The sequence below is a fragment of the Phyllostomus hastatus genome, unplaced genomic scaffold, assembly GCF_019186645.2.
Source record: "Phyllostomus hastatus isolate PE091 unplaced genomic scaffold, TTU_PhHast_1.1 phas_contig_16, whole genome shotgun sequence".
NCBI lineage: Eukaryota > Metazoa > Chordata > Mammalia > Chiroptera > Phyllostomidae > Phyllostomus > Phyllostomus hastatus.
The window spans coordinates 20509374-20535394 of NW_025333643.1; the positions used below are offsets into that span (position 1 = coordinate 20509374).

A 26021-nucleotide genomic window follows, 5' to 3' on the forward strand; every position below is an offset into this window, starting at 1 on the left:
AGTGTTAAGGAGAGAGATCTAAGAGAGTAATGCATATGGATTAACTTTGTATTTTATTTCCTCTTATACCAATGATTCTGATATCATGGAACCTGGCCCACAATGACCATATGCCACAAACATTTTGCACACAATTTCACAAGTTCACAGCCCTCCTGAAGCTTAGTCAAGTACTCCATTTTCAAAAGTGTTAACAATTTACAGAAGCTGGCTCATTTTTATCATGCACATCTTAGAAACACCACCTTCTCACAATCTTCAACTTATTTTATCAACAAATCAATGTTAACATTTAAGAACTATGGGCACAGACATCTGACTTGAAAAAGTATTAAACATTTATGGATGTTGTTTTCTACCTTTTAAGTTTAAGAATAAATAAGGCATTTCAATAAAACAAATCTATACTGAAGTCACTTGCCTTTGTGTAAAGAAATATAAACTGTACATTAACATTTAAAAGCAGAGTAGTTCACTGTCAAAACTTTAAATATCTCAAGAGAACAGCAAATTCTAAACACACTAAGATCACGTTGCTGATTTAATAGTCTTGGGAATGGTGGCCTGCCTATCTATGGCTTCGGATCTGCTTCCAGGCTCGTTTCCTGAGCTTCGTCCACCTCTGAGAGCTTTTCATCATCTGCAGTTGAGAAAGAAACATAAATGCTTAGTCAAATATGATTAAATTATATGATAAATCATGTATCATGTATGATAAATACATGAAAACATGTTTATCCTTTATTAGCCAATATATTTAAAACAAAGATGGCAAAATGACAGCCTAGGACTATAATTGGCACACAAAAGCATTTAGTTTTAAAAGTTCTGTTTTGACTGTCCTTGTGTATTAGGTGAATCAAAATGTAAAATTTATATAATAGATTTCACTAAAAAAAACAAAACTCTAGGTCTTAGGCTTTTCTTGAAAACAATCAGATCAGATAACACAAAAATTTCCAATTGGCTATAGTCAATACAATGAGCAAGTCCCAGTTGCCTCAAAGTATCCACTGTTCACTAAGTGTGCAAATATGCTTATCACTAATTATTTCACTCCCTTACCATGGTCTGCTGGGTCTGAAATTGTTACTTTATACTATAGCAATAAACTATAATAAACAAAGAAACTTCCAAATATATCATCCTTGAATTTCTCTTAATATAAACTACTGAATGTGTTTAAATTATTAATTGTCACAAATTCATACTTTCCTGCATACATCAGAAAGTTGAACAACATGAATATCTTATAACACTATCCAGCTATATACTACTGTTCTAAAATTGAAGGTGTATATTCTCTTTTAAAGATGAGTACTTTATTTTATTTTTATTTTTTTAAAGATTTTATTTATTTATTTTTAGGGAGGGAAGGGAGGGAGGGAGGGAGGGAAGGGAGGGAGGGAGGGAGGGAGGGAGAAGGAGGGAGAGAGGGAGGGAGAGAGAGAGAGCGAGAGAGAGAGAGCGAGAGAGCGAGAGAGAGAGAGAGCGAGAGAGCGAGAGCGCGCGCGAGAGAGAGAGAGAGAGAGAGGGAGGGAGAGAGAGAGAGAAACATCAATGTGCGGTTGCTGGGGGTTATGGCCTGCAACCCAGGAATGTACCCTGGCTGGGAATTGAACCTGGGACACTTTGGTTCCCAGCCCGCGCTCAATCCACTGAGCTACGCCAGCCAGGGCAAGATGAGTACTTTAGAAGGCATGCTCCTAAGATCATTTAAAAATCTTCATAAACATTTGTTATGAAACTATTTCTACTTACTTTCCAGTGTTTGCTGAAGTTCGTGGATGGTACTAAGAAGAACATGAAATTGTTTCCGTCTCAATTCCAGCTGTATTAACAAGAAAAAAATTAATTCACATTGATCTATAAACACACATATCATGAAATCTATAAAATATGTATGCAAATACCTTGTCTTCGACACTTTCTTTAATATGTGAAAGATGCTCTAATTCTTTGCCCAGAGCCTCTAGTGCCCTGAAAAATAGTAAAACTGTTATATTTTGCTAATCGGGGAAACAGAATTCACAATACCTACCTTTTTAGTTACTAAGTAGTATTTTAAAAATAAAAAAGGATGAGTTAACACTTATGAGACTTTTATTTTTTTAACATATTTTCTTGATTATACTATTATAGTTGTCCCATCCTTTCCCCCTTTACCCCACTCTACCTGGTCCCCCCCATTTCCTCTGGCAATTCCCCCCCTTAGTTCATGTCCGTGGGTCATGCATATAAGTTCTTTGGCTTCTCCATTTCCTGGACTATTCTTAACATCCTCCCACCTATTCTGTACCTATCCATTTATACTTCTTAATCCCTGCACCTTTTCCCCTATTCTCCTCCTTCCCCCTCCCAACTGATAATCCTCCAAATGATCTCCATATCTATGATTCTGCTTCTGTTCTGCTTGTTTGCTTATTTTTTAGATTCAATTGATGATAGTTGTGAATTTATTGCCACTTTAATGTTCATAGTTTTGATTTTCTTTTTCTTAAATAAATCCCTTTGATATTTCATATAATGGCTGGGTGATGATGAACTACCTTGTCTGGGAAACACTTTATCTTCCCTTCCATTCTAAATAATAGCTATGCTGGATATAGTAATTGAGGTTGTAGGTCCTTGCTTTTCATGATTTTGAATATTTCTTGCCAGTCTCTTCTAGCCTGCAAAGTTTCTTTTGAGAAATCAGCTGACAGTCTTATGAGAACTCCCCTGTAGGTAATTAACTTCTTTTCTCTTGCTGCTTTTAAGAGTTTCTCTTTAATCTTTGGCATTTTAATTATGATGTGTCTTAGTGTGGGCCTCTGTGCTTCTTGGACTTGTATGTCTATTTCTTTCATCAAATTGGGTAAGTTTTCTTTCATTATTTTTCCAAATAGATTTCCAATTTCTTGCTCTTTCTCTTCTCCTTCCAACACCCCTATGATTTGATTATTGACACATTTGAAGTTGTCCCCAAGGCTCCTTACCCTATCCTTCATTTTTTTGGATTCATTTTTCTTCTTGCTGTTCTGATTGAGTGTTTTATTCTTCCCTATGTTCCAAATCATTGGTGTGATTCTTGGCTTCATCCCCTCCACTGTTGGTTCCCTATACATTTTTCTTTATATCACTTAGTGTAACCTTCATTTCTGCCTGGGTCTTTTTATGATATTGAAGTACCCAATGAGTTCCTCGAGCATCCTAATAACCAGTGTTTTGAACTCTGCATCTAATAGATTGCTTATCTCCATCTTGTTTAGTTCTTTTTCCAGGGTTTTGTTCTGGAATTTTGGCAGCCTTCCTGTGTTTGTTTCTATGTATTAGGTAGAGCTGCTTTGATTCCCTGTCCTAGTAGTGTGGCCTACTGTAGAAAAGAGCACCCATAAACTGGATGGGGTGGAGCCTTAGGTAATCATGAAGGCAGAGCAACCTCAGTGAACCAGGTTGATGGAGTCTGCAACAAGGTGTCCCCACTCTGTGGCTCTGTGTGGGGGAGGGCTCAGAAAGGGGACAATGCCACTGCCTGGCTTTTGGAGTTCTGTCTGGGAGGAATCTGTCCCCTGGAACTCACCTTGATTCCAGTCACTTCAGTTTTTCTCTGTATGCCACTGGTGCCCTTCCAGCTAGTGCCCCAGTGCCAGAGCTCAGAGGGAGTGAGTATGTAAGTCCTAAGTCTTTTGTGGGCCCTTTAAGAGGAGACTCCTAAGAATCCTGCCATTTCTTCCACTGCCCCAAACCCTACTTGGTTTTTCAGCCAGAAGTTATGGGGACTTGTCTTCCTGGCACCGGAACCCTGGGGTGGGTGTTCTGATGTGGGGCTGGGTGTTCTGATGTGGGGCTGGGATTCCTCACTCTAGAATCCTCAATTTTCCCTCTCAATTTTTATCTACCATACATGCATGGGGGACCGCCTATTCCACATCTTTGCAACTCTGTGTGTCTCTACCCCTCCTACCTGCCTGGATGAATTGACTTCTTTAATTCTTTGCTTGTTGGACTTCCATACAGCTTGATTTTCTGATGATTCTGGGTGATAGTTATTTTGTATTTTAGTTGTAACTTTTGCTGTGGTTGTGCAAGGGGGAGAGCTATGTTTACCTACACCTCCATTTTGCTATGATAAGCCTTTTAAAGCTAACATGTTTTCTTCTCAACTTCTAAATATGTACTTATTTTCATTAAAATTAAATTTCTAGATAATCTTTACAGAATAGGAAAACTACAGATAATAGAATATCAAATCCCAAGAATTGATAAGTTTAACAACATTTTACCATACTTACTTCAAGTCTTTTTTTGGGGGGGGGGAAAGAAATAAAACATTGCAGGTTAATTGCCGACTAATTTGAAATACACTTTTAACCTTACCTCAAATCCCCTATCTCAAGCTATTTTTCTTCCTTTACCTCCCACTCAGGTAATCACTATAACATTCCAATCCTTTTTTAATGTATATATTTGCATCTCTAAATAATATATACAGTGTTACTATATAATATTTCGGGATCCTATAACTTTTATGCATGATTATAATTCTATATACACTTTAGAAGCTTAGGAATAATTTAAAATTTATTATATATATGTCTTCTTGTTTTTTTACTCTGATTATGTTTTTGAGATCTGCATTTAAAATGTGTATATTTACTATATTCTTTTTAACTGATATTTAGTGTTATACTATATGAGGAGACCATATTCTATTTTGTCATTTTCACATTGATGCATATTATATGCATTTATTTTAGAACTATAGCAGTAAGGCTGGAAGAATAAAATCTAATCAACAGTATTAGAATATATCATATTGACTATCTGATCCCTCCTTTTGGAGCATATTATGTATTCCTGTTAAATTGGATTAGCTAGTATATAAGCATTTATATATAAAGATTAGTTACTTTCAAGTAAAGCTCTAAACATACTTTAACGTGTCATGTCTGTCTGGATGATGCTGAATCACTTTTGCCAAAGCATCGTATTCTGAAAGATATAAAAATATTTACCAAATTACGTTTTTTTTGAACCTGGATATCAAAATACAATGTGTAATATCACAAGTCTCTCCTAATCACTTTCCTAGTACATAAAGAGATGAAAACATTGCAAGACAGAAAGAGTATTGCCAGTTTCACTTGATTTGGCAATAGCTGTAATGATACATGACTTCAAGTGTTCCAAATAAGGCCTTTACCTCCCACTCTGTTTTTCATTTACCTATTCATGGGCAAAATACAAGAGGCCAGCAGAAGCATAAGTGATCTTAAGTCACTATTGACCACCAAATGGACTGACTCTAAAGAGGACTGTATTTACTATTCCCCCAGCAAATAAATGATCAGCAAGGTAAATACATCATACCATTAATTTTAGATCTTAGACAACAGAAAATTGTACTTCTCACTTATTCTAAAGGTAATGATTTTAGAAACTTAGAAATGATTTAAAATTCAGGAACCTTGTTTCTGCTCCATTGAGACTTCCAAGATATGTTATGTACCTCCTGTTAACCTTTCTCTTGAAATGATTAATGGCAGCATTCATTTGAAAGCCTCATTAGTCAACAAAAACAATGTAAAACATTTAACATTATTTAGAATTGATATTAATTATTAAATAAGTTGGTATATCCTGTTGTAAATTGCCCAATGAATTAAAAAAACATCTTTTAAAAAATAAGGAGTTCAACATCATCTTAATAGGTTCATGAAAAAAAAACTCATTGTTTTAGAAATCAGCATATTAATTAAAGTGTGATTAATAACAATTTTTTAGATTATAAAAAAATACATGCTCAGTGTAAAAAAACCCCCCCAAAATTTAAGCCATAAAAACCCACAACCCCCAAATAACCATTAACATTTTCCATTTTCTTCTAGTTCTCATATATGTCACAATGCTGATTATATACTATATTTTTGTCTATCTTTGAATTTACATATAGGAGAAACAATTCCTTTGCCATTACAAATTATTCTGAATAGTTTTTATGGATTGCAATAATGACATACGCTGATTTAAAAATAAAAGAGATCAAAACAAAACACTTAAACTTCCCATTATTTAAGCAGCTTATAAATGTATGCCTGCTTTGTATAAAATGAGCTTAGATTCTTTTCTTTTTTTTTAAAAGTAGCTCCATTAAATAAATAAATAAACAACAAACAAAAACATAAATCTAGTGTACTTACATAAATAGCCTTTGCTGATTAACCATAAATATTATCTAGGCAAAGGTCTCTAAAGACACAAAACAAACAAACAAAAACCCGAACACTAAAGTAAAACATAATGAATTCAATCCAGGAAAAAAAAATTCTTTTCAGTATAGCCTTCCTTCTCAGCTATTTTAAAAAATAATATAATTTTAAAGAATTAAGTTTGGCTCCTAATTCTTTTTTATAATTCAGGTTAATTCTAGTTGAAAATTCTGCCTCACAACATTAAAAACAGCATGTAAATACTAGTCAATAATAAGGTATTTGCAAACTAAATCCCATAAAACCCTTACCTTGGCGATTTTTCCGTATTCGTTTTGCTTGAAGAATTTGCTTTTTGCACTCAGCAATTTTTTCATGTGCTCCAGCAATGCTACATTCTATAGAAAAAGTTTTTTTTTAAGATAGTAATAACAACATGTATAATCTCCATTCACTTTCAATTTTAAAATGTTTTTAAATTAAGTTCTATTGCTAATAAAATTGATGCTGACATTTAAAAAGTTATAACTTAAAGTACTCTATATCATATTAAAATACATTTTGTAACTAATTTTACTATATTCTTACTATTAATATTGTTATTGTTATCCATTTACCACTAATCAAAGAAAAATATTAGCAGGTATTATTTCCTTTGGGCCATAAAATTAAATTAAATTAAAATTACAAATAGAGAAATATTAATTACTTTAGGTTTCTTTACCTATGTCTTTGTAAATTTTTTCATAATTTTCCATTTCTCTGAGATTCATATCATATACCAGCAAAGTTTTGCCCATTGAAAATTCACACTGGGACAGTGTACTCAGCATACGTTGGTACTGGCTATACCTAATAAAAAAGACAGAAACAGAATAAAGACTTTTGTGGATTACCAAAGTTGAAATATTTATAATGTAGGCAAAGATTTACTAATTAAATTATATAAAGTTCTGAGAGAATCCTTTGCTTTATTTAAAATAATTCAGAATATCTGTCCTTTATGTTTTCTTTTCCTAAATTTACTGCATTTGAATTCATAAACTGCTTTAGTTACAAATACAAAGATGGAGCTGCTCCTATCAAACTTAATTCAAACAGCTACTTGCTTGAATTTCGTTTTAAATATTTTAAAAAATACTTTGACCAGATTTTTTTAATCTTCACAATTCTGTTCTCACAATTTTTTCACTCTGTATATTTATGTGAAAAGCTAATTCAAATGAAAAAATTTTCTAAATTAAAAGAATTAAAAGAATTTATTAAATCTATGTAAAACTTTGCAGCAACCTATTAGCTTAAATAAAGAAACATTTATCTAAACATTTCATTTAGATATTTAAACATTTATCTGCTAAAAGTGACCAAATAATGGCCTTGGATTTAATCTTCACTTCTTCTTACCATTATCCCTTCTGCACATTTTAATAAACATAATTCTCCAGCGAGAGAATTAAGGCCAGAAAAATCTACTCTTGACTAAACAAGAGTTGACTTAATTGGAGATTTAAGGAGTAAAAATTTGCAATATTAACAGGATTGTGTATAAGGTCTAAAGTCATATCAAGACATTGGTATAGAAACAACAGTAAACAGAAATACCCTTCTTCCTGGGATCCAGAATTGCACCATTTAATGAAACTTTTCACTAGTAGATTAATTCTGCGATCATCTCCAGCACCATCTCCATCAATTAGGAGACGCTTCCTTATGACTTCGTCTGGAGGAAAGTAGAATGATGTGAATTAAAAAGACCATCTGGCTCTTGTTAATTTCAAGAACAATAACCAATATCACTACTCATTCTTTCATCCAAAATTACTGAAACGTAAATGTACTCAATGCCACTAGACTGCACAGTTAAAAATTATTAAAATGGTTAATTCTGTATTATGAGGTTTTACAACTATATATTTGTAATAGTTATTGTCTATTCATGTCAGGCACTATTCTAGGGACTGGGTTGTAGCAGAGAAGAGCCAAGTTCTCACAAAACTGTGATTCTAACTTGCTGAGTTGTTGAGTAGAATTAATTTTTAGGTACCACTAAGGAAATAAGCCAATAAATCTTAGAGAACTTTTCTGGGAAAAACCCACTCAGACAAAAGGAAGACTGAAGTGTTCATGTTTTTGCCTAGTATGAGGTCCTGGTAAAAGGTATCGAGAGAAATGAGGATTTAAGGATATAGTGGCAGACTAGGAAAAACGATGAGACAGATCAGAGAAAAAGGAATGAATTTGTTTTTTAAAATGTGTAATTTAGTTATTATACCTGCAATGTTTTTCCCCATGAGGGCTTTTTTGTTTGTTTGTTTAAACAAGCCTGTCTCACTTTTGCTCTAAGGCAAAGGAAAAAAGGAATTAGAAAAGCAGCACAAATGATTATGATGAGTTAAGAAGTGGTCTGGCAGCCAAGAGCTAGTGTTCTTCCCAGATCATGTCACGCTGGATCACAACAAAAGAAAGGCAATTTGCAACCATAATATATCATTTTCACATATCAAAATGGTAAAGATCAAAAGGCCTGATAATAAAAATGTTAACAAAGGTGCTGAGAAACTGCACTTACACTGATGGAATGTAAACAGGTATACTCTTTGTAGGGCAACTGAGCAAAAACCAACAAACATTTAAAATGCAGTCTAGGAATTCATAATATAGATACAGATGTACCCACACACAAAGATAAATGTAAAGGGATGTCCTTAACAATGCTGTTTGTAAAGACTGAAAACCTGAACATTCACCAGCAAAAAAATTCGTTCAATTATGAAACATATGATGCAGCCACAAGAATAGTATGGGTGTATACACCATTGACAAAAAAAGTTAGACATGTTAAGTAAAATGTAAACAAAACAGGTGCAGAGAAACAGAGCTTATTGCCATTTGTGTAGAAAAGGGGGAAGTGTGGTGTGTGTATGTGCACACATCACACGTGGTGTGTTTATGTATTCAGAGAATATCTTTGGAAAGTTACAAAAGAAACTGGTAATACTGGTTGTTTCCAGTAAGAGAGATAACAAAGCATGAGAAAAGATTTAATTTTCTAAATGGCTTTGTAAAATTGTGTTTGTTTGGTTTTTAACAAGTGCATACAATTTTTAGTGATAAATTTTAAAATGTAAATAGTTCCTGGAGAGCCTGCCTGATGAATCAACAGCAAATCTTTAAACAATAGTTTGTGTGTGTAGGCAGAAGTATTTTTGAGTGCAGGTGCAGCGGAGATAAATTCTAGAAGGCAGATGGCTAATTTTAAAATGTACTCTGTGACATCAGGTAAACATTTTAGAATTGGGTTTTGTTCTCAAAGTTATGGCTTTGGTAGGCTGCTCAAACTACAGATTCATCAGGTGTTTTAATTTTACATTTTAAAATACAAAATTAGTTCCCTGGCTGATGTGGCTCAGTAGATTGAGCACCAGCCTGCGAACCAAAGGGTTGCTGGTTCAATTCCTGGTCAGGGCACATGCCTGGGTTGCAGGCCAGATCCCCAGTGGGGGGCATGCAAGAGGCAACCACACATTGATCTTTCTCTCTCCCTTCCCTTCTCTCTAAAAATAGATAACATATTTAAAATAAAGCAAAATAAAATAAAGTAAAATAAAATACAAAATTAATTCGTAAAAACTTTTCAGTTTTTAACCAACAATGTTATCTGAGGAGACTGAGACACATGCAGATTCTGTACATTCTAGGAATTCAGTCCTTGAAGAGATTAAAATGCAGAAAATGAATTGATTTTTTAAAAACCCACAAACATGTTTTAACTTGGTTAAAATAAAAGTAAACCTAACAACCGGTAAGTAGTCTGGTGTTAAACTGACACTGTTCAATTCCTTTGCCAATCTTCTTATCCTTGCTTTTCCAAACCCCCTACCCCCACCCTGTCTCCCTAAACCCCTTCTTCCTCCCAGATACCTGGACACACTACTTTATTGAGGACCAGGGATTTCAAATGTAAATATAGAGAAATTGGGGAGTGACTACCCTAAGGGAAAGTTATTACCAGAACTTGTTTTTCAAGAGATAAAAAAAAAAACAACCAAGTTCTGGAACCTACCAACAAAACAAGCAAGCAAAATATAACCAGAGACATTAAAATTAAGAACAAACTGACAGTAACCAGAGGGGAGGTGGGAAGGAATAATGGGAGAAAAGAGGGAAGAGTTTTCAGGAACATGTATAAAATTTTGATACATGGACAAAACCAAAGCGGAGTAGGATCAGGGGTAGGAAGTGGGGATGGCTGTGGTGGGGGGAGGGTATTGGGGGTAAAATGGAGACAACTGTACTTGAACGACCATTAAAAAACATGTAGAAAGATTTTTTTAAGTTTGATAACTAACAAAAAATTGTTTCAAACAGATTTGCTATCATTCCACCTGTCTACTTAAAATCTGTGCACTTTTATATATGTATGTAATATCCCAATTACGGAAGTTTTTGAAAAATGTTTAAAACATTGTAAAGGCCAAATAAACTTGGGAAAGGGTTCATGAGGGCCAGTCCTATGTCTTGCTCATTCTTTTTCCTTCCTAGCCTCTCACATTCTGTCTACATTTCTTATGCTCAGTAAATATTTTATAATTGAATTTGTGCTGCCTGCCTGGGACCACTCGCCCTCCAAAGAGAGCTTGGTCTCCATAAAACACTAACAAGAAGTAGGAGGGAACTGTCTTATTTTCAGGTCAGCAGCAGAGATTTCTCTTTTTGAATGAAAGACATGAATATTTGATCAATGAGCAAATGTGTTTGTCTCTAAGGTACCAGAGTAAGTTCTGAAGATGTGAAATACAGACCCAAGTTCTTTCACTCTAGTTGGAGAAATAACACACATATGCATATACACAGAAGAGGCTGATTGTTAAATAAGTGACACAGACACACAGTCCAAGAGATTAGGAGGAGAGCTCCCTTTGGCTTGGGGGTTTTAGGGCAAGTTGATTTTGAGCTGCTCTTTTGATATTTAAAAATCACCAATCAAAAAAGCTAAAAGGCATCTAGCAAAATTTCAAATACATAACCTTTGAACTAATAATGCTAGATGTACTTGCATATGTGCAATACGATATACGTCCATCAATAGGGGACTAATTAAATAAATTTTGGTATAGGATTATGAAATAGCATGAGTCTTTATAAAAAAGCAAAAATGTCAATGTGCTGACACAGAGCAATGACTTATGATAACTTGTCAAAGACCAAAGTGAAGAACTGTATGTTTGGCATGTTTCTTCCATGTAAAAATGAAGGGGAATAAGAATATATATTCACACTGAGTACAGTCACAAAGATACCCCAAAATGATATACAAGAAACTAATAAAGCCAAGAGAGGGACAGTATAAGGGGAATAGATGGGGAATGGGCTGGAAGATGGGGAAATAGATTTTTATATTATTTGCTTTTGAACCATATGTATACTCAACATCTGTTAGCTATTATTTGAAAAAGAAAGCTATGATGTAGTGATGGTATCATAGGTGTTTACATATACCCAAATGCAATGAACTGTACACATTGAGTATGTGCAGGTCTTTGTGTATCAATTAGGCCTCATAACACTGTTTAAAAAGATAGCAAGCTAAAGTCCTTTATTGGCCCCCCACTCCAGGCAGGGACAAAGCTATAAACTGCAGCAGCTGGATCAGGGACATGACTACCCTAGAACACCACCAAGGCTGGGTGAGTGAAGACAAATATCAGGACCCAAGCCCATAAAGACTGTTTGTGGTCAGATTGTGTGTGTCTACACTAGTAAAAGCCAGACTAGTAGACTTGGATCTTGCTGGTAGACAACTGGGTGTTCCTAAAGATTCATGGGCAGGACTTTCTGGCAGGATTTTGAAGGTAGTGTACAAAATGGACTACAACTAGGGAAAGGCTAAAGGCAGGGAGGGAGGTTAGGAGGATACCAAAGCATATAGTTAGGAGCTAAAATGGCATGAATTAAAGTAGAGATTAGAACCACAGGTCCTGGAAGGCAGGTCAGGGCTGAGAAGAGACTTGGTTAGGAGAAGGCAGGGCCAATGCCAACACTGGGAGTCACAATGAGGAGTTTGGTGTGACCAGTCTGGTGGCCCTAGCCAAGGATTCCATCAAAGCAGTCAAGGCCACTTTCTGGCTTCAGTCCTATCCCTTTTCTAAGAGCAAAGCATGTCTTCACAGCCAAACTACTAGGCCAGAAGTCAAAACTGGGGCCACTGTTCTGCTCAGCCCACACAGTGTTTACTTTGGGTGTGTGTATGCATGTGACAAGTATTTAACTTCATATATTAAAAGGGAATAAATCTATGCACTTTGTAGAACTTCCATGAAACTTTATTAAAATATATACAAAGGAGCACAATGCCTGTTCATAGTAGAAAAGCAGGGAAAAAATGTATCCTTATCTTAATGTTAAATTTAATTTATTTACAACTTGTATCATTCCAAAAATGCTAAAAAATGAGTAAATGTTGAATATCTATCTACAGATAAATTAATATATTTAAATAGATACTATGCATTTATATATACAAAGTTTTGCCCAGTTATGATCTCTCACAAATTTACTTCTGTCTCAAACTTCATATTGCAAGGTTGTAATGCTTCTAGCTTAAACTGCATGGACAGTTATCTAAAAAATTCTCTGGGGATGAGAATTACTGAAAAACCATATACAAAGCAGAGCACAACTCCCAACAGCAACAAAATCAAAGGGATGAGGTACCAGTTTGAAAACAGGCTCTGCTCTTGTGAAATCAAGGATGGCCCACTGAGGACAGTTCCTAACACACATGGTGTAAGCATTATTATTTTTAATGATACCTCATCCGTTAGCTCTAGATTGAACACACCTAAAACATGTTTTGTTTACTATATGCATTGACTTCATAAACTATTATCATGGTTGAAGCCCTTTATAAGCAATTTGAATGCTAATAATAATTCTGGTGGAACTTGGCTCACCCTGTAAAAACAGTAAAGATGGCTTAGAAACTATTTTATTGATGTTATCAACATCATTCCTTAGTTGTCATAATTACTTTCTTTACTGACTATGAGGATCAACACTGTCTAGAAAAAGCTTTTAAAACCAAATGTTTATCATCTGCCTGGTGAATGGTGGTTTTCCATTTGACTTTGCATTTGTAAGAAGATTTCCCATTGCATTCAGTTATATTGTATGTGGTACCATAATTATACCTACAAAATGTCTGCCACTCAAAAATCACTTTAAAATCAGCTATGACATCTGTATGCTGATAAGCAAATATTTGCTCACAGAACTGAGATGCACTTAGATCCCTTCCTATCTTATCTGCTAACCTATGTCTAGAAGAAATATAAAATTATTTAATACACTGAGTCTTAAAAAGTCTTTTCAGGGGGTTAGATTTTAATGTCCATTTTCCATAAATAGAGAGGCAGGAAAAATTATTTCTTTACAGTCACTAGACCAACTCTCCATTTCCAAGCCTCTTGCCAGGTGACACAGCCATTTAAACTGTGTTCTCACATTAGTGTGGAAAGATAATCTCTCATAAACCCTTATTAATATTCCTTTTGAAACCCAGTTGTTATTCCTTACAGTAGCTATTAGAACCTCCATTATGAAACAACTTTTAAGAATATCTAAGAGTAAATATTCAAACAAGGAAAGAGGAAAACTATTTGGAAGATAATAATGGTGGGCAACTTCCAAAACACTTATTTCTTTAGGGGCAGGTGAAGGCTTCGCAACCAATGGCAAGAGCCTCACTGTTAGGAAACCTCCGCCTAGCATCAAATGTGACTCCCAACACTGGAAGCCCTACACCACTGCCACCTCACCTGCTTCCAGGAGAGAGCAATCCTGAGCTCCACCAATGATTATTAGCATTTCTTTTCTAAAGGCAAGTTAGCAAGGAATTCTGTAAGCATACAAACCCACTACTGGCTTTTTCAAACCCTCTGGATCCAAACTGAAAACCACAGGAAGGTATAACAATTTGAGACAAGATTACAGTGAAAAAACAGCTGGCACTAGGGCAATGTGGTAATATGTAACAAAATTAAAATTATATATACTGTATGACCTATATTCTAGAAATTATTCCTACAACTGTGCAAAGGCATCTGTGCAAATAGCTCCATTGTAACACTATTTCTAAGAGTAAAAAAACTGAAAATAGCTAAAAATGTTTTGTAAATTAGAATACTACACATTTATATTTAAAAAATGAGGTGGGAAGAGCTCCAAGCTCTATCATTGATTACAGAAGTATAATATAGAAGAATGTGGAAACACTTGTATGAAGGAGGGCCCCCAAAATGGAATTTATTTATACAAACTTGTATATTTATTTTCATGTTTAAATTTCAGTCACCTTCAAAGTACTTTCCATTTGATATAATACTTTTACTGAGATGTTTTTTCCACTACCCAAAGCAGTTTCTGAACTCATCAATTTTAATGCCTTTTAGTGCTTCTGCCATTTTCTGTTTCACCTCTTCCACATAGGCAAAACGTTTCCCTTTGAGGACTTTTTTCATCCAGGAAAACAAAAATAAGTCACTTGAGGTGAGACCAGGTGAATAGGGAGGGTAGGGAACAGGAGTCATGCCATTTTTTGGTCAAAAACTGCTGAATGATCAGCGTGGTGTGGGAAGGAGTGCTCATAAATCACCCCTCATGAAATGGGCAAATACATTTGAGTTTTTTAAAAAATTTACTGAAGCTAGAATGCACCCTCTTATAACACCACCAGGTGGTACACTGATGCAGATGGGTTTCTAGATCACTCACCTAGTGGGGGGAAGCCAGTATTACAAGAAGCCCGCCCTCTAGCAGATAATTCTGGGTTTTTTGAGGTCCCCCTCGTATAGTTTTAAAAGATATATAGGCATATTAACTAATACATAATGCTTGCAATATGCTAAGTAGTGTTCTAAATTGTTTTCTCATACAAACACATTTAAGCTGAACAACAGCCCTAGTAAATAGACATTATTACTCCTATTTTATAGATGAAGGTAAAAAATATTTTTACTTGCCCCAAATTAAATGTCACAAGAAGTAAGGAGTAGAGCTGGGACTCAAACTCAGGAGTCCAGAACCAGAGAAGGTGCTATTTGCCTTATCTATGAGCATTTGAAAATCATTTTGGAAGGGCACACAAAAAAGTTTCTAGTGATTACCTTTGGAGAGAGGGATTAGTAATGGAAGGTGATTAGAGGAAGGTGCTCACTTCATCACATTTCTTTGTGAATTTTCTGATATGTATTACTTAAAAAACCATAGACAATGGTTATCTAGGTATTGAACGTAATAGTCATTTTGAGGTATTTTCTTTCCTTTTTTTGTGTATTAAAAATTCCAATCAATGTTCCTTAATAAATCTATGATGTATCAACAAGAAGAAGAAAACTGGCTTGGCCTAAACTGTTAACAAGAGGAGAAACTAAAGCCATGTAAAAACAATGTGTGTGCTGATTCCTGTTAGATTATCATTAGCTCACCACTGCTCAAGGTGGTGGTGAATTACATATATTCCATTGTGTTAGCTTCCTTATGGTAAAATAACACCTAGCCCCTCCTTTCAGGAAGCTTAAAATCATTAAAAACAATTTTTAAGGCCAACACTATTAAGAAGACACAAAAATGGAAGGTGGAAAAAATAAGATAATTTGATTCCTTTATGTAAATACTGATCTATCACAAAATACTTAGGACCAGTCTAAATAAATTGCTAATGTCAAAGTAAATTACTTAAATCAAAATTAAATTTTAGAAAAGCAAAAATAGTGTATTGAGGTCCTTTGTTTTTCTCTAGATTTATTTAAATATTTAGAGTATGGTGCTAATAAAGTCAAGGTTGAAACTCCAATCTTGCATTATGAAACCATTTATTTTGGCTAAGGAAACATTATTTAATAGTTGAACAGTAGTAGCAACCCCTGTGCTGGGGTCACAGCCTAAGGAACAAAGTGGGCAAATTCATTGGCACTAGTGAAAAAAAATAAAAAACAAAAAAACCCTGTGCCCACAGCATCTAATTAACACTAGATAGGAAACTGAAACAGAAATGACATCAGCAGCAGCACTTACACAATGTTTAGATACTCCTATTTGATGACCATACATCTTATTTGTTTTCTATCACTCTGAAAAGTATCCTGGTTTGGACAATAAAATAAATGGTCAAAGTGCTTTACACATAGTATTACACACTTCATCCTTGAAACAACCCTACAGAGTATTAGTATCTTTACAGATTAGTGGTGTCTCCTCTTCAGTCAAAGGAAGCTATAAACAATTACATGATTAGAAAGTCATAGTACAGTTCCATTATTTTGTCACATTGTTCATAGGCATAATTAAAACCATTACTTTAAGTTTTAATAAGCATATAGCCATGAATTACACATTCTAATTTTAAAAAAAGAAACTAAACACCATCAAAAACAACAAACTCTCCTAAACGGAATGTACTGTTACACTCAGCTCCCTAACACCCTTTTCTCATTTCCCATCTGTTGGTCTGGCTTATCAATATATCTACTTAATATTCTTTGTATTGCAGAAAGGGCTTCTAAAATTATTTCTATCAGTGTACTGACACTGTTTAGCACCCTTAAATTAAACATACAAAATACAAACTGTGAACATAGTTTAAATTAGAAGTGACAACATCCAAACTGCTTTTTAGTTAGTCCAAATGCTGGGGTACAACAGGAGGGGAGAAAGAATGGCTTTACCAATAATTGGCTATATGACAAAGTCACTGACTTCCCAAGACCTCCATTTTTCCATCCATAAAATGACTGTGCTTGTGATAATATCCATAGTACAGTATCTATACATAACAATATGGTGCTTCTTTACTTCCCTGTAAGGCAGGGAAGTTCCTCAAATTAATCAATGTATCTTTGTGCTGGGTGCATGAAATAAAGAGCTTGTCTTCCAAGAGTTCCCAGTTCATAAATAGACAGATCCATATGTAAGAATTTCATGGGCACAACACCTTGCCAGGCACCTCAGATTCAGATTCAGAAGAGGACAACAGCCTTCCTTTATGCTCCAGAGACAGGTATTGGTAATCCTTCAAGAACTTTTCAGGATGATTGTGATATCTAAGCCACCCACTTTTCAGTTTTCACTGCCATCACCCTAATTCAAAACTACCTTGTCTCTCACTTGGAATACCCCTCATTAGCCTCCCTGCTTCAATTCTTGCCTTCCTAGAATCCATTCTCGACACAGCCTACACAGAATGCTTGAAAAGATATATCAGATGATTAATCTTCTGCTTAAAATCTTCCAGTCATTTCCAAATACCCACAAAAGACAACCCAATCTCCCTTCCATAGCCCATAAGGCTCTTCATGCAATTTTTTCCAACCTCCTTTTCTTTCACACTGCTCCTTGGCCCACCTGCCCCCACCACCCTGCCCTTACCTTCCCTAAAGGGAGAAGGGCTTGTTTTCACCTCAGGCCTCTGCACTACCTGTTGCCTCCATATGGAATACTTTTCTGGGGTCTTCACAGAGTTGACCCCTGAGGGTCTCATATTAAATGTCACTTTGGAGAGTAGCCATACTTGATCACTCTATTTTAACCTAGTTGTTGGCAGCCTTCTGCATTACTCTTTCTTACATTCTATCTATTTCATTTTCAGAAATAAATTAACTTCAGAAATAATTTATGTTCTTTTTCAGAAATTATCTTATTTACTCATTGATCACACATAATTGCTTCCCTCCCCCAAGTAGGAATCAGGCCTTCCTCTGTAGTTTACTACTGTAGCCAGTACCTGGCATTGTGCCTAGAATGTATGCAATAGACACTTGTTGGCCTATCACACACCTCTTACTTCTGCTTGATTTTTACCAAAATCTCAGTTGAAGAAAACCACATTTATAGAGAATTGCTTAAAGAAGTTGTAGTTTGTCTTTTCCTCTATGGTCTAGATATTCCTCTGTGGTCTAGATAATCCTCTATGGTCTAGATATTCTTAAAGCAAACAAGCAAAAAACAAAACAAAACAAACAAAACACACAAAACAACTCTTGCTCTAAATTAAGGCAGGCCAGCAAAGCTACTCACCTAAACCACAGTGTATTGGCTTTGGAATGGTTTCTAACTTGTGATTTAGTCTTCCTTCACCTAGTAAGCGATGTGCTAATTTACAGCCCCATGATCCTCGTTGCTGCAAAATTAATATGACACTGGCTTTGCTTTATAAGCACCTCAAAGATAAGCTTTTTCTCCAGTTTTTAAAAAACACACTGCTTGTCCTGGTTATCTAATGTTGCCTTCTCTCATAAACACTACATCACAGAATGGACCAGCTCCTATCTCTTGGTATGGACTGCTAGAGAAACAAGAACCACCACAGCTTTCTTAATAAATGTACCCTAGCATTTTAAAGATCACCCCCACTTCTAACTTCCTATTATTTTTCCAAGTCTTCAAGTTCTTTTTGCCCTGCTTCCTCACCCATTTGTGTTTACTCATATGATGAGCTGCTGTAAATATTTTTAGAATAAGCCAAATTAAGTGTTAAGGGCTACAGCAGCAACATACATGAACTAATATGGCTATGGGTGAAAGATTAACTGATTCTAGGAAAGAGAAAAGGGGAATGGATCAGGTAGATCTGTCTACAGACAGAGAAGGACAATCATGCACATTAAAAGGAGGAAGAAGGTACAGTTCTCATCTCAGGAAAGTGGAGGAAGATGAATAAAACAGCTCTTATACTTACTGGTATTTACTGAACATTATTATGTGTCAGATTCAGTGAAAAGCACTTTACAACTTTTATTTAATCCTCAAAACCACCCTATGTGGTAGATTTTATTATTTTCCCCATAAAAAGAATGAAACTAAGGTTCAAAGAGGTTAATTAACCTGCACAAGGTCAGATAACTTGCATGTGGTAGTTCCTGTGGCCTCTGAGGATTTAGGGGGCACTTGACTGCAATCAGTAACTTTACTAGAACTCATCTTTCCTTCTTATCTCCTATCTGACAACACCCCTTCTTTGGAAGTTCTTTACCTCAATAAATAGAGAAGCATAGTAGCATTAACAAGCATACAGTCACTCAACTCAAGACATATGTGATTATCCTTGATCCTTCCCCTCATATCCACTCAGTCATGGATGTCCTGACACTCTCCCTCATACATTTCTCTCCCACATGTCTACTTCTCTGCATTCCCATTTTGTTGGAACCCCCATTAGCTCTTATCAGGATCCAGCAGTAGTAGTGGAAAGACAGGATGAAATAATAGTGAAGGGCAAGAACTCTGGAACCAAAGTGCATTGTTTTTAATCCAGGCTCTAGAACACAGGTGGCAAACACAAGGCTCGTGGACTGATTCCAGCCCTCCACTTTGTTTTATCCCACCAGGCACCTGGTTTCTACCCTGCAGCAGTGCCCACCACCTTGCCCCTAGTTAAGGAGTAGTTACATCTATACAGTCCTAAAATTACATTCGGGCCTTTGAAGGCACCTGTGAGGCTGAGGTGGACCCTGGTGAAAATGAGTTTGACACCCCTAATCTAGAACATAGTACCTGTGCAACCTTAGGCAAGTTACTTAACATCTTCATGTCCTAGTTTCACCTGTAAAATGGGGAAAATAACTAGAACACTATTTGACATATAACAAATACTATATAAATGTTAGAAATTAGGGAGGGAACTTCTCACTTTCCCTTCTCTAATCATTCTTCACATAGCAGAGTATAGTGGTCAATTTTTTTAATGCAAATCTGATCACAACAGACCAATTTTAAAAACTTCTAATGATTTTCCATTGCCCTCAGAAATCTCTTGCTCATAGTTTTCTAAGTTCTAGCCAATATTTGTCATCTTAGAGTTCTTCCAACACTTTGGGGCCTTTGTACAAGTCATTCCCCACTTGGAACACCAGTCCCAGTATGTCTATTTATCCTTTATAATGGGATTAAGTGTAACTTATTCAAGGAGACTTTCTGATCTCCAAGAATGGTTAAAGAAATCTTTGTTACATGCTTCTACAGTTCCCAACCTTGTACTTCCCCTACAGTAACACTGGCCACACATCAAACTATTATTCAATGTGTCCTTCCCACCAGACTGTAACCTCAGAAGAGGTGAAAGGTCTTGCCAGTTGGTCCTAGGCTGTAAGCCCAAAGCATAGACCAGGTGGGATGAATATCTAATGAATCAATGAAACTGGAATGAAGCAAAGTTAAATTTTCCCATGAAGATCATCCCCACCCCCACTACGCCTTATCACACCCACAAATTTGGGCCTATTATTCTTCTTTCCATTGCCTGGCCCATTACTGTGGAGATCTATCCCCAACTCTTCAAAAGTGTCCTCTCCACGGGTAGCTATGGCTACTAGTTATTCTCTCTTCAAATAAACACAGCGCCCTTATGTGTCCCCTTCCCAGATGTCAAAGGACTTCCTTCCTAACTGGACAGCTTCTTGGATTCTCCCTCCAGCTGCCCATCATGCCAGTCCACCTTCCCCGAGGAATAAAGCTCTTACATCTGCTCAGTCCACAGACCACCCTGTGGGCCCCTCCTCACACAGGTCACCTTCCTAAACTGCCATCACAACTTTCCAGCCTCTGCCCCTCCCCCACTACAGCGCATGAAGCTCCGTCCCCAAGCTCCCCCCCATATTCTCCCCCTCCCCCTCTCCCTCATCTTTAAAGATCTACCCTAGGTAGCCCCATCCCTACACATGCCCCTCACCCCATAAATCTCCCACGCACACTCACCGGCCGTCCCTTAGATGCGGTTCACACCTACTCTAAAATACTCTCGCGGCACTCTCTTCCCCCCATCCCCCAACCCAAGGCCAGTTCCGGGGCTCACTGCGATTCACACTACGGGGAGGGACCCTTCCCATTCTGTCTAGAGGACTCCTCCAAGTGTCACACTCTGTACGACACCCCCCGGACACCAGTCCCAGACCTCCTCTACTCCCCGGCTGGCCCCAACTCCGCCCCATCCCGGGATTCCCACTCCTTCCCGTCTTCCACAGGACCAACGGACTCCGGGTGCGACTCCTCAGAGCCCACCACCACACGCAGCACTCCCTCAACACATCCCCGACAGGCCGGACCCCTTCCGGGCACCACCCGTCCACGTGCGCCCCAGGCGCCCGACCACCCACCCACCCAGCACAACCTCCCCTCCTGGCCCGGCGCGGCCTCCGGGGAGCGGCCAGGGGAGTCCGCGCAGCCCCGGGGGGTTGCGCAGGGAGGCCAGGGGCTCCCCGGGCTCCCGGAAGGGGCCGTGCAGGCCGCGGCTCCTGGGAGCGGGCCAAGGTGGCAGGAGCGGCCTCACCGTCAGTCACGGCTCCCATGGCGTGCGAGGCGGCTGCGGCGGCGCAGGCTGAGGCGGCGGTTGGCGGCGGCGGAGGTCAAACTCCCACAATGCAGCCGGGTAAACAGCCATGGAGGCGGAGGCGGCGGCGCCCGCGGCCGCCCGCTCCGACGCCTGAGCCGCTCAGAGCCTTGCCGCGCCGCCGCGGGACCGGAGCTCCCTTTGCTGCCCGCACTCCCCGGGGGCGGCTGCGGCCGGCGCGTGTGGGAGCCTGGTCAGGCAGGTTGCGGCCCCGGTTGCAGCCCGGTCCCCGCCGCCCCCTCCCGGCCCACGCCCAGAGGCCGCCCTGGAGGCCGATGCCAGGAGCCAGGTGAGATCTCTGGGCGAGTCTGTACGGCGAGGGCTGCGAGCCGCCCCAAGTCGGGGCCTTACGCCTTCCGGGGAAAGGAGACTGCGGCGCCGGCCGCCGCATCAGTGCTGCCATTGCTGGGGGTGTGCTCGTTCCCTCGGGGGCGGGGAGGGCGGCTGGATCCAGCAGAGCCTGGGGGACGTGGAACAGGGCACTGCGCGAGGGTCCCGGGAAGTTAGCGTCCACGCGTGCCCGGGAGGGTCTCACATGCGCGCAGTTGCGACCAGCACGGGGATGGAATAAGGCCCCGCGTCCAGGTGGCGCGGAGCGGGGCCCCAGCGGCCGCCCCTACTCCCTGGGTTGCCGGCGGGTGCCGGGAAAAGGGGAAGGAGAAACTTGGCGACCTCCGAGAGGAGCTACCTGCGCGACTGAGAACGTCCACTCTGCCATCCTACTCGGCATCGGGGCCCTGTGGCTGATCAGGGACGGGATGCTTTTATTCACTTTTCTCTTTAGTTTTTCAAAAAAATGTCTGTGTGACTGTCCCCATCTTAAGGGGAAGTTGAAAGTGAAGGGGGAGGGAGATACTTAATGAGAAACGTTGCTTTGTGTGTAGAGTTACACATTTCCGGAACACACTGCGGATTACATTGACATCTCTTCCCAAAAGTCACTGATTCAGTTTCGATGAGTTTCTTCCAAAGGGCAACCTTTTGGTAATGAGAGGTCGAGGAGAAGCAAGCGCCAATACAACTAGTTTTATCTCCATTGGGATAGATTCAGCTAGCCACAACAGCCTGAGTTTCAAACCGAGGTTTGATAATTTTATTGAGCGTGGAATTACCTTCTGATTTTCCTGTCCCCCAAGCCTTTTCATTTCTGGGATGAAGCAATTATGTAGGATGGATCTGGTTGTTCCAGTTTCCTTTCTGAAGCTGGATTCATTCTCCCTGTTTCTCTCGGGTCTTTCAAAAGGGAAGAGTTGTCAATGAAAATGAAGTGTGTTTAATTTAACTTCTAGCCAGAAACCAGTATATGTGAAATTTTATTCATATGTATGAGGTAGAAATTTCAGTAATGCTCTTGAACAGTACTTTGAAGAGTTAGCATCTTTAACTTTTGACAGAAAGGCCAAAAAAAAAAAAGTTACTCTGAGTGAAGAGTCTTAGGTATAACTCTCACCCCGCAAGAGTGGGAATCCTCCACTGGCTTAATGATATTGGCCTAAATACTTGCTGCCTTCCGCTTAAGTTGCTGCTCATTTTCTTGGTTTTAGAAGAAAAGAAGATACTCTAACCAAAAGAATTACTTAAAATCTTAAGTACTACACATTATAAATCAAAAGTATCAACTGACTATCTGTGTATCCCAAGTGGCACTTTGGTGAGGATCATTATTGTTTAAAAGGTAATTAATTGTCAAGTGGTGAAATGAAGTTCTTGTTTAAGTTACTTGATAACTAGTCTTATCGTGATGCTGATTTGAAACAGTGTCTAGTGATTCAAAATAATCTTTAATGTGTATAGACAAGTATCCTGCCCCCTGCAATTAAATTTTCATAAGTTATTCTATTCATAGATGGAATCCTGGCTGCTTTTGTAAGGTCCTTCTGTAACTTACAACATGTTGGACAGTGCTAGAAATGTTCTAAAGTAATAGTTGACCAAGAGAGATTGGGAAAACATTACAGTTTGAGATATATCTGAAAATAAACATTTCTGAAAGTTCTTGACTCAAGTGTTGGGAAACATCAAAACTTGAGCGTTTATGAACTTTTAAAAATCTGCTTTATCAGCCACATAATGTAACGCCCAATTGCATTGACACAGATCTATGTGTTGAATATTTAAGAACTATTTTAATGGACTTTATATCATATATAGTGAAATAGCACGTTTTAGTAAATTTTAGAAATGGTCTCTTTTTGCTGTGATCAGTAATATAAACATGTTCATGAATGTGAAAGTAGGAAGGACTCAAGCTCTACTAGGTCATACTAACATTTCTTTCTTTTCTTGAGAAATGTCTGAGCAGAAAGAAGTAACAGATTTTAAGCTAAAACAAACTGATTTGGACTTTGGATTTATATGACCTTACATTTGGTGATTTACTCAAGTCATTAGATTCCTGGTTTCTTTGAGACTATGGGAGTCTATTTGAGAAAGTTTGAGTGTTTATTTAATTTTAGCTTTCTGAAAATATAAAGGATGATGAAAGAACTAGGTAAATGGTCTTTACCCTGGTTCTTTGAAATGATGTAGGCATTTCTATAATATGTGTTCAGAGCAAGGGTTATCCTGAGGTCTGTGGACCTCTAGGGTTCATTAATAGGCTTCAAGAGATCCTGAAACCCCTACTTGTTACTCTCACTTTTTGTGTATGTATATTTTTCTGGGGAAAAGTCCCATAGTTTTTGTTATAAAAGAGGACCAGGGCCTAAAAAAAGTTAAGATATGTATGTTTTTATTAAATAAAATGGGAGTTTGAATAATACTTAAGAGGAAAAAGTAGGAAAAGTAGATTTTCATGTTCAATACTTGCCTTTTAAAGTTTTCTTTAGCCTAGTCATGTGGTCTTAGATGTTCAGAAAGACACTTCCATTTTGTTCCCATTGCAAAACGCTGCCTGTTAGTTGATAAACCACATACATAAAGGGCTTGACATGCTATCTTGAGTGGACTGTGTCTGTTTTTAAATTATAGTTAAAAACTTAGAAGAGAAAGATTTATGGTCTATCAGCAGAGACTTGAGCTTGACTACCAGCCCCCGGAGCAAACATTTCATTCAGCTCCACTCTTTTATTACTTTCCAGCAAATTTGAAATTTGACTTGGAGGCAATCACTCTGCAAAAATGTGCTTGTGCTTTGACAGAACAGCAGAGCATGATGGAAAAAACACAGATTCTAAGTTAAAACAGATTAAGTTCAAATCTGGGTTCTTTCATTTACTATAGCTACTTAACTTGCCTGACCCTCTAGTTTCTTATTTGGGTAAAACTAACTTAGTAGAGATGTTAGGAGGCTGGCATGAATTTTCTTATATAAAACTCCAAGCCCCTCATTTGTTCCACAGGAAGGATTTGGAAGGTAGATGTGGGTAACCATTAATAAACATCTGAATTAACGTGTATAAACATGGTCTGTAGTACTTACTGATGTACAGTATTTTCAAATAAGTATGGTGACAATATTAACAAATTGAAACATTTTTAAAAAATCAAGTTTTCAAAAATGACAGGATTTTGTTGTCCTTGTATAGTGGACATTTGGGGGGAAATTGAGGGAAATTGTGGTGCAGTTGACAAAGCTGAGGGCATGGATGCTGGGATGAAAGAAGCAATATCTACCCACAAGCTTATAGCTCTCTCTGGGTGAGATTCCATTTCAGTTTTGCTCTTTACCTGTAATTTAAATGGAAAATCTAAATTAAAAACCACACATGTATTTTCTAGTCCATTATCTCTAAAGAGGTTTGCTCACTTCCTTCTTTATGGGATCCTCACCAGTACCCTAGGGATTTCATTAGTGGCATTTATACCTATAACTTTGGCTGTCTAATTCTGATATCTTTAAAAGACTTTTGCAACTGCTACCTGTATCAATATTTCTCAATAGGGACAGTGGAAGAACTGAATTATATTCGGGTAGTGAGTAAAAAGTGAGAGATATATAAATAAAATGCTTATAATATCATGGCCATAAAGATGTAACTTGCTTCTAGTATTTCTGTGGTCTTTCCTTTTTCCTTTCGTCTGTTCGTGGTGAGCATTCACGCTTCTGTTTTCAAGTGGGGTAGTGGCTACTATGAACACGGCTTTAGACTCTTGGGTTTTGACAACCTTGGATTGACTTCCATTTCCTTAGCTTTCTGGTTGTGTTCAGCTTGAGCCAGTCAGCCTTGCTAAGTCTTGAAGAGATGACCATTAAATGAGATAATAAAAACAAAAGGCTTTGCTCAGTTCTAGGCTCCTAATTAATGCTCAAAGGTGGTCGCCATTTTGAGGATGGTTTCATTCTCACCTTTGGAAGGAGGTAGCTAATACATTCTTTCAAAGAGAAAACTTTTCATTATACCCATTCTTATATAAACCTGGGACCATCTTACTTTCAACTCAGGAAAAGCCTTTTACATCTTTCTGGTTTCCTTGGGTGGGTACCCCTTCTTTATAAGACCTGTTAGACC

General features: G+C 37.9%; 2 protein-coding genes across 3 annotated transcripts in view; one reads left to right on the forward strand and one right to left on the reverse strand.

Moving 5' to 3' along the window:
• Nucleotides 1-34: 34 nt before the first annotated feature.
• Nucleotides 35-22368, reverse strand: THOC7 (THO complex 7). Of its 2 annotated transcripts, none has more exons than XM_045832433.1 (8): nt 22259-22368; nt 7794-7911; nt 6916-7043; nt 6503-6589; nt 4917-4974; nt 1914-1980; nt 1762-1831; nt 35-640 (listed from the first exon to the last, which is right to left on the reverse strand). In XM_045832433.1, exons 3-8 carry the CDS (start codon nt 7022-7024, stop codon nt 573-575), a joined length of 459 nt encoding a protein of 152 aa, XP_045688389.1. In that variant the 5' UTR covers nt 7025-7043; nt 7794-7911; nt 22259-22368; the 3' UTR covers nt 35-572. The 2 variants fall into 2 exon arrangements, with proteins under 2 accessions (XP_045688389.1, XP_045688388.1); XM_045832432.1 differs by lacking the exon at nt 22259-22368 and adding an exon at nt 21511-21648.
• Nucleotides 21727-26021, forward strand: part of ATXN7 (ataxin 7) — a 144420-nt gene continuing 140125 nt past the window's right edge. The window contains exon 1 of the mRNA XM_045832426.1: nt 21727-21859. The gene's annotated coding sequence lies outside the window, so the exon portion shown is untranslated. The remainder of the gene's footprint in view (nt 21860-26021) is intronic.

Excerpts from the sequence above, each read along its gene's own strand:
- THOC7 (XM_045832432.1), bottom strand. Across the intron at positions 6,590-6,915 it reads AAAAATTTACAAAGACATAG|AATGTAGCATTGCTGGAGCA; the intron begins GTAAAGAAACCT and ends CTTTTTCTATAG. Across the intron at positions 1,981-4,916 it reads GACAGACATGACACGTTAAA|GGCACTAGAGGCTCTGGGCA; the intron begins GTATGTTTAGAG and ends ACTATTTTTCAG.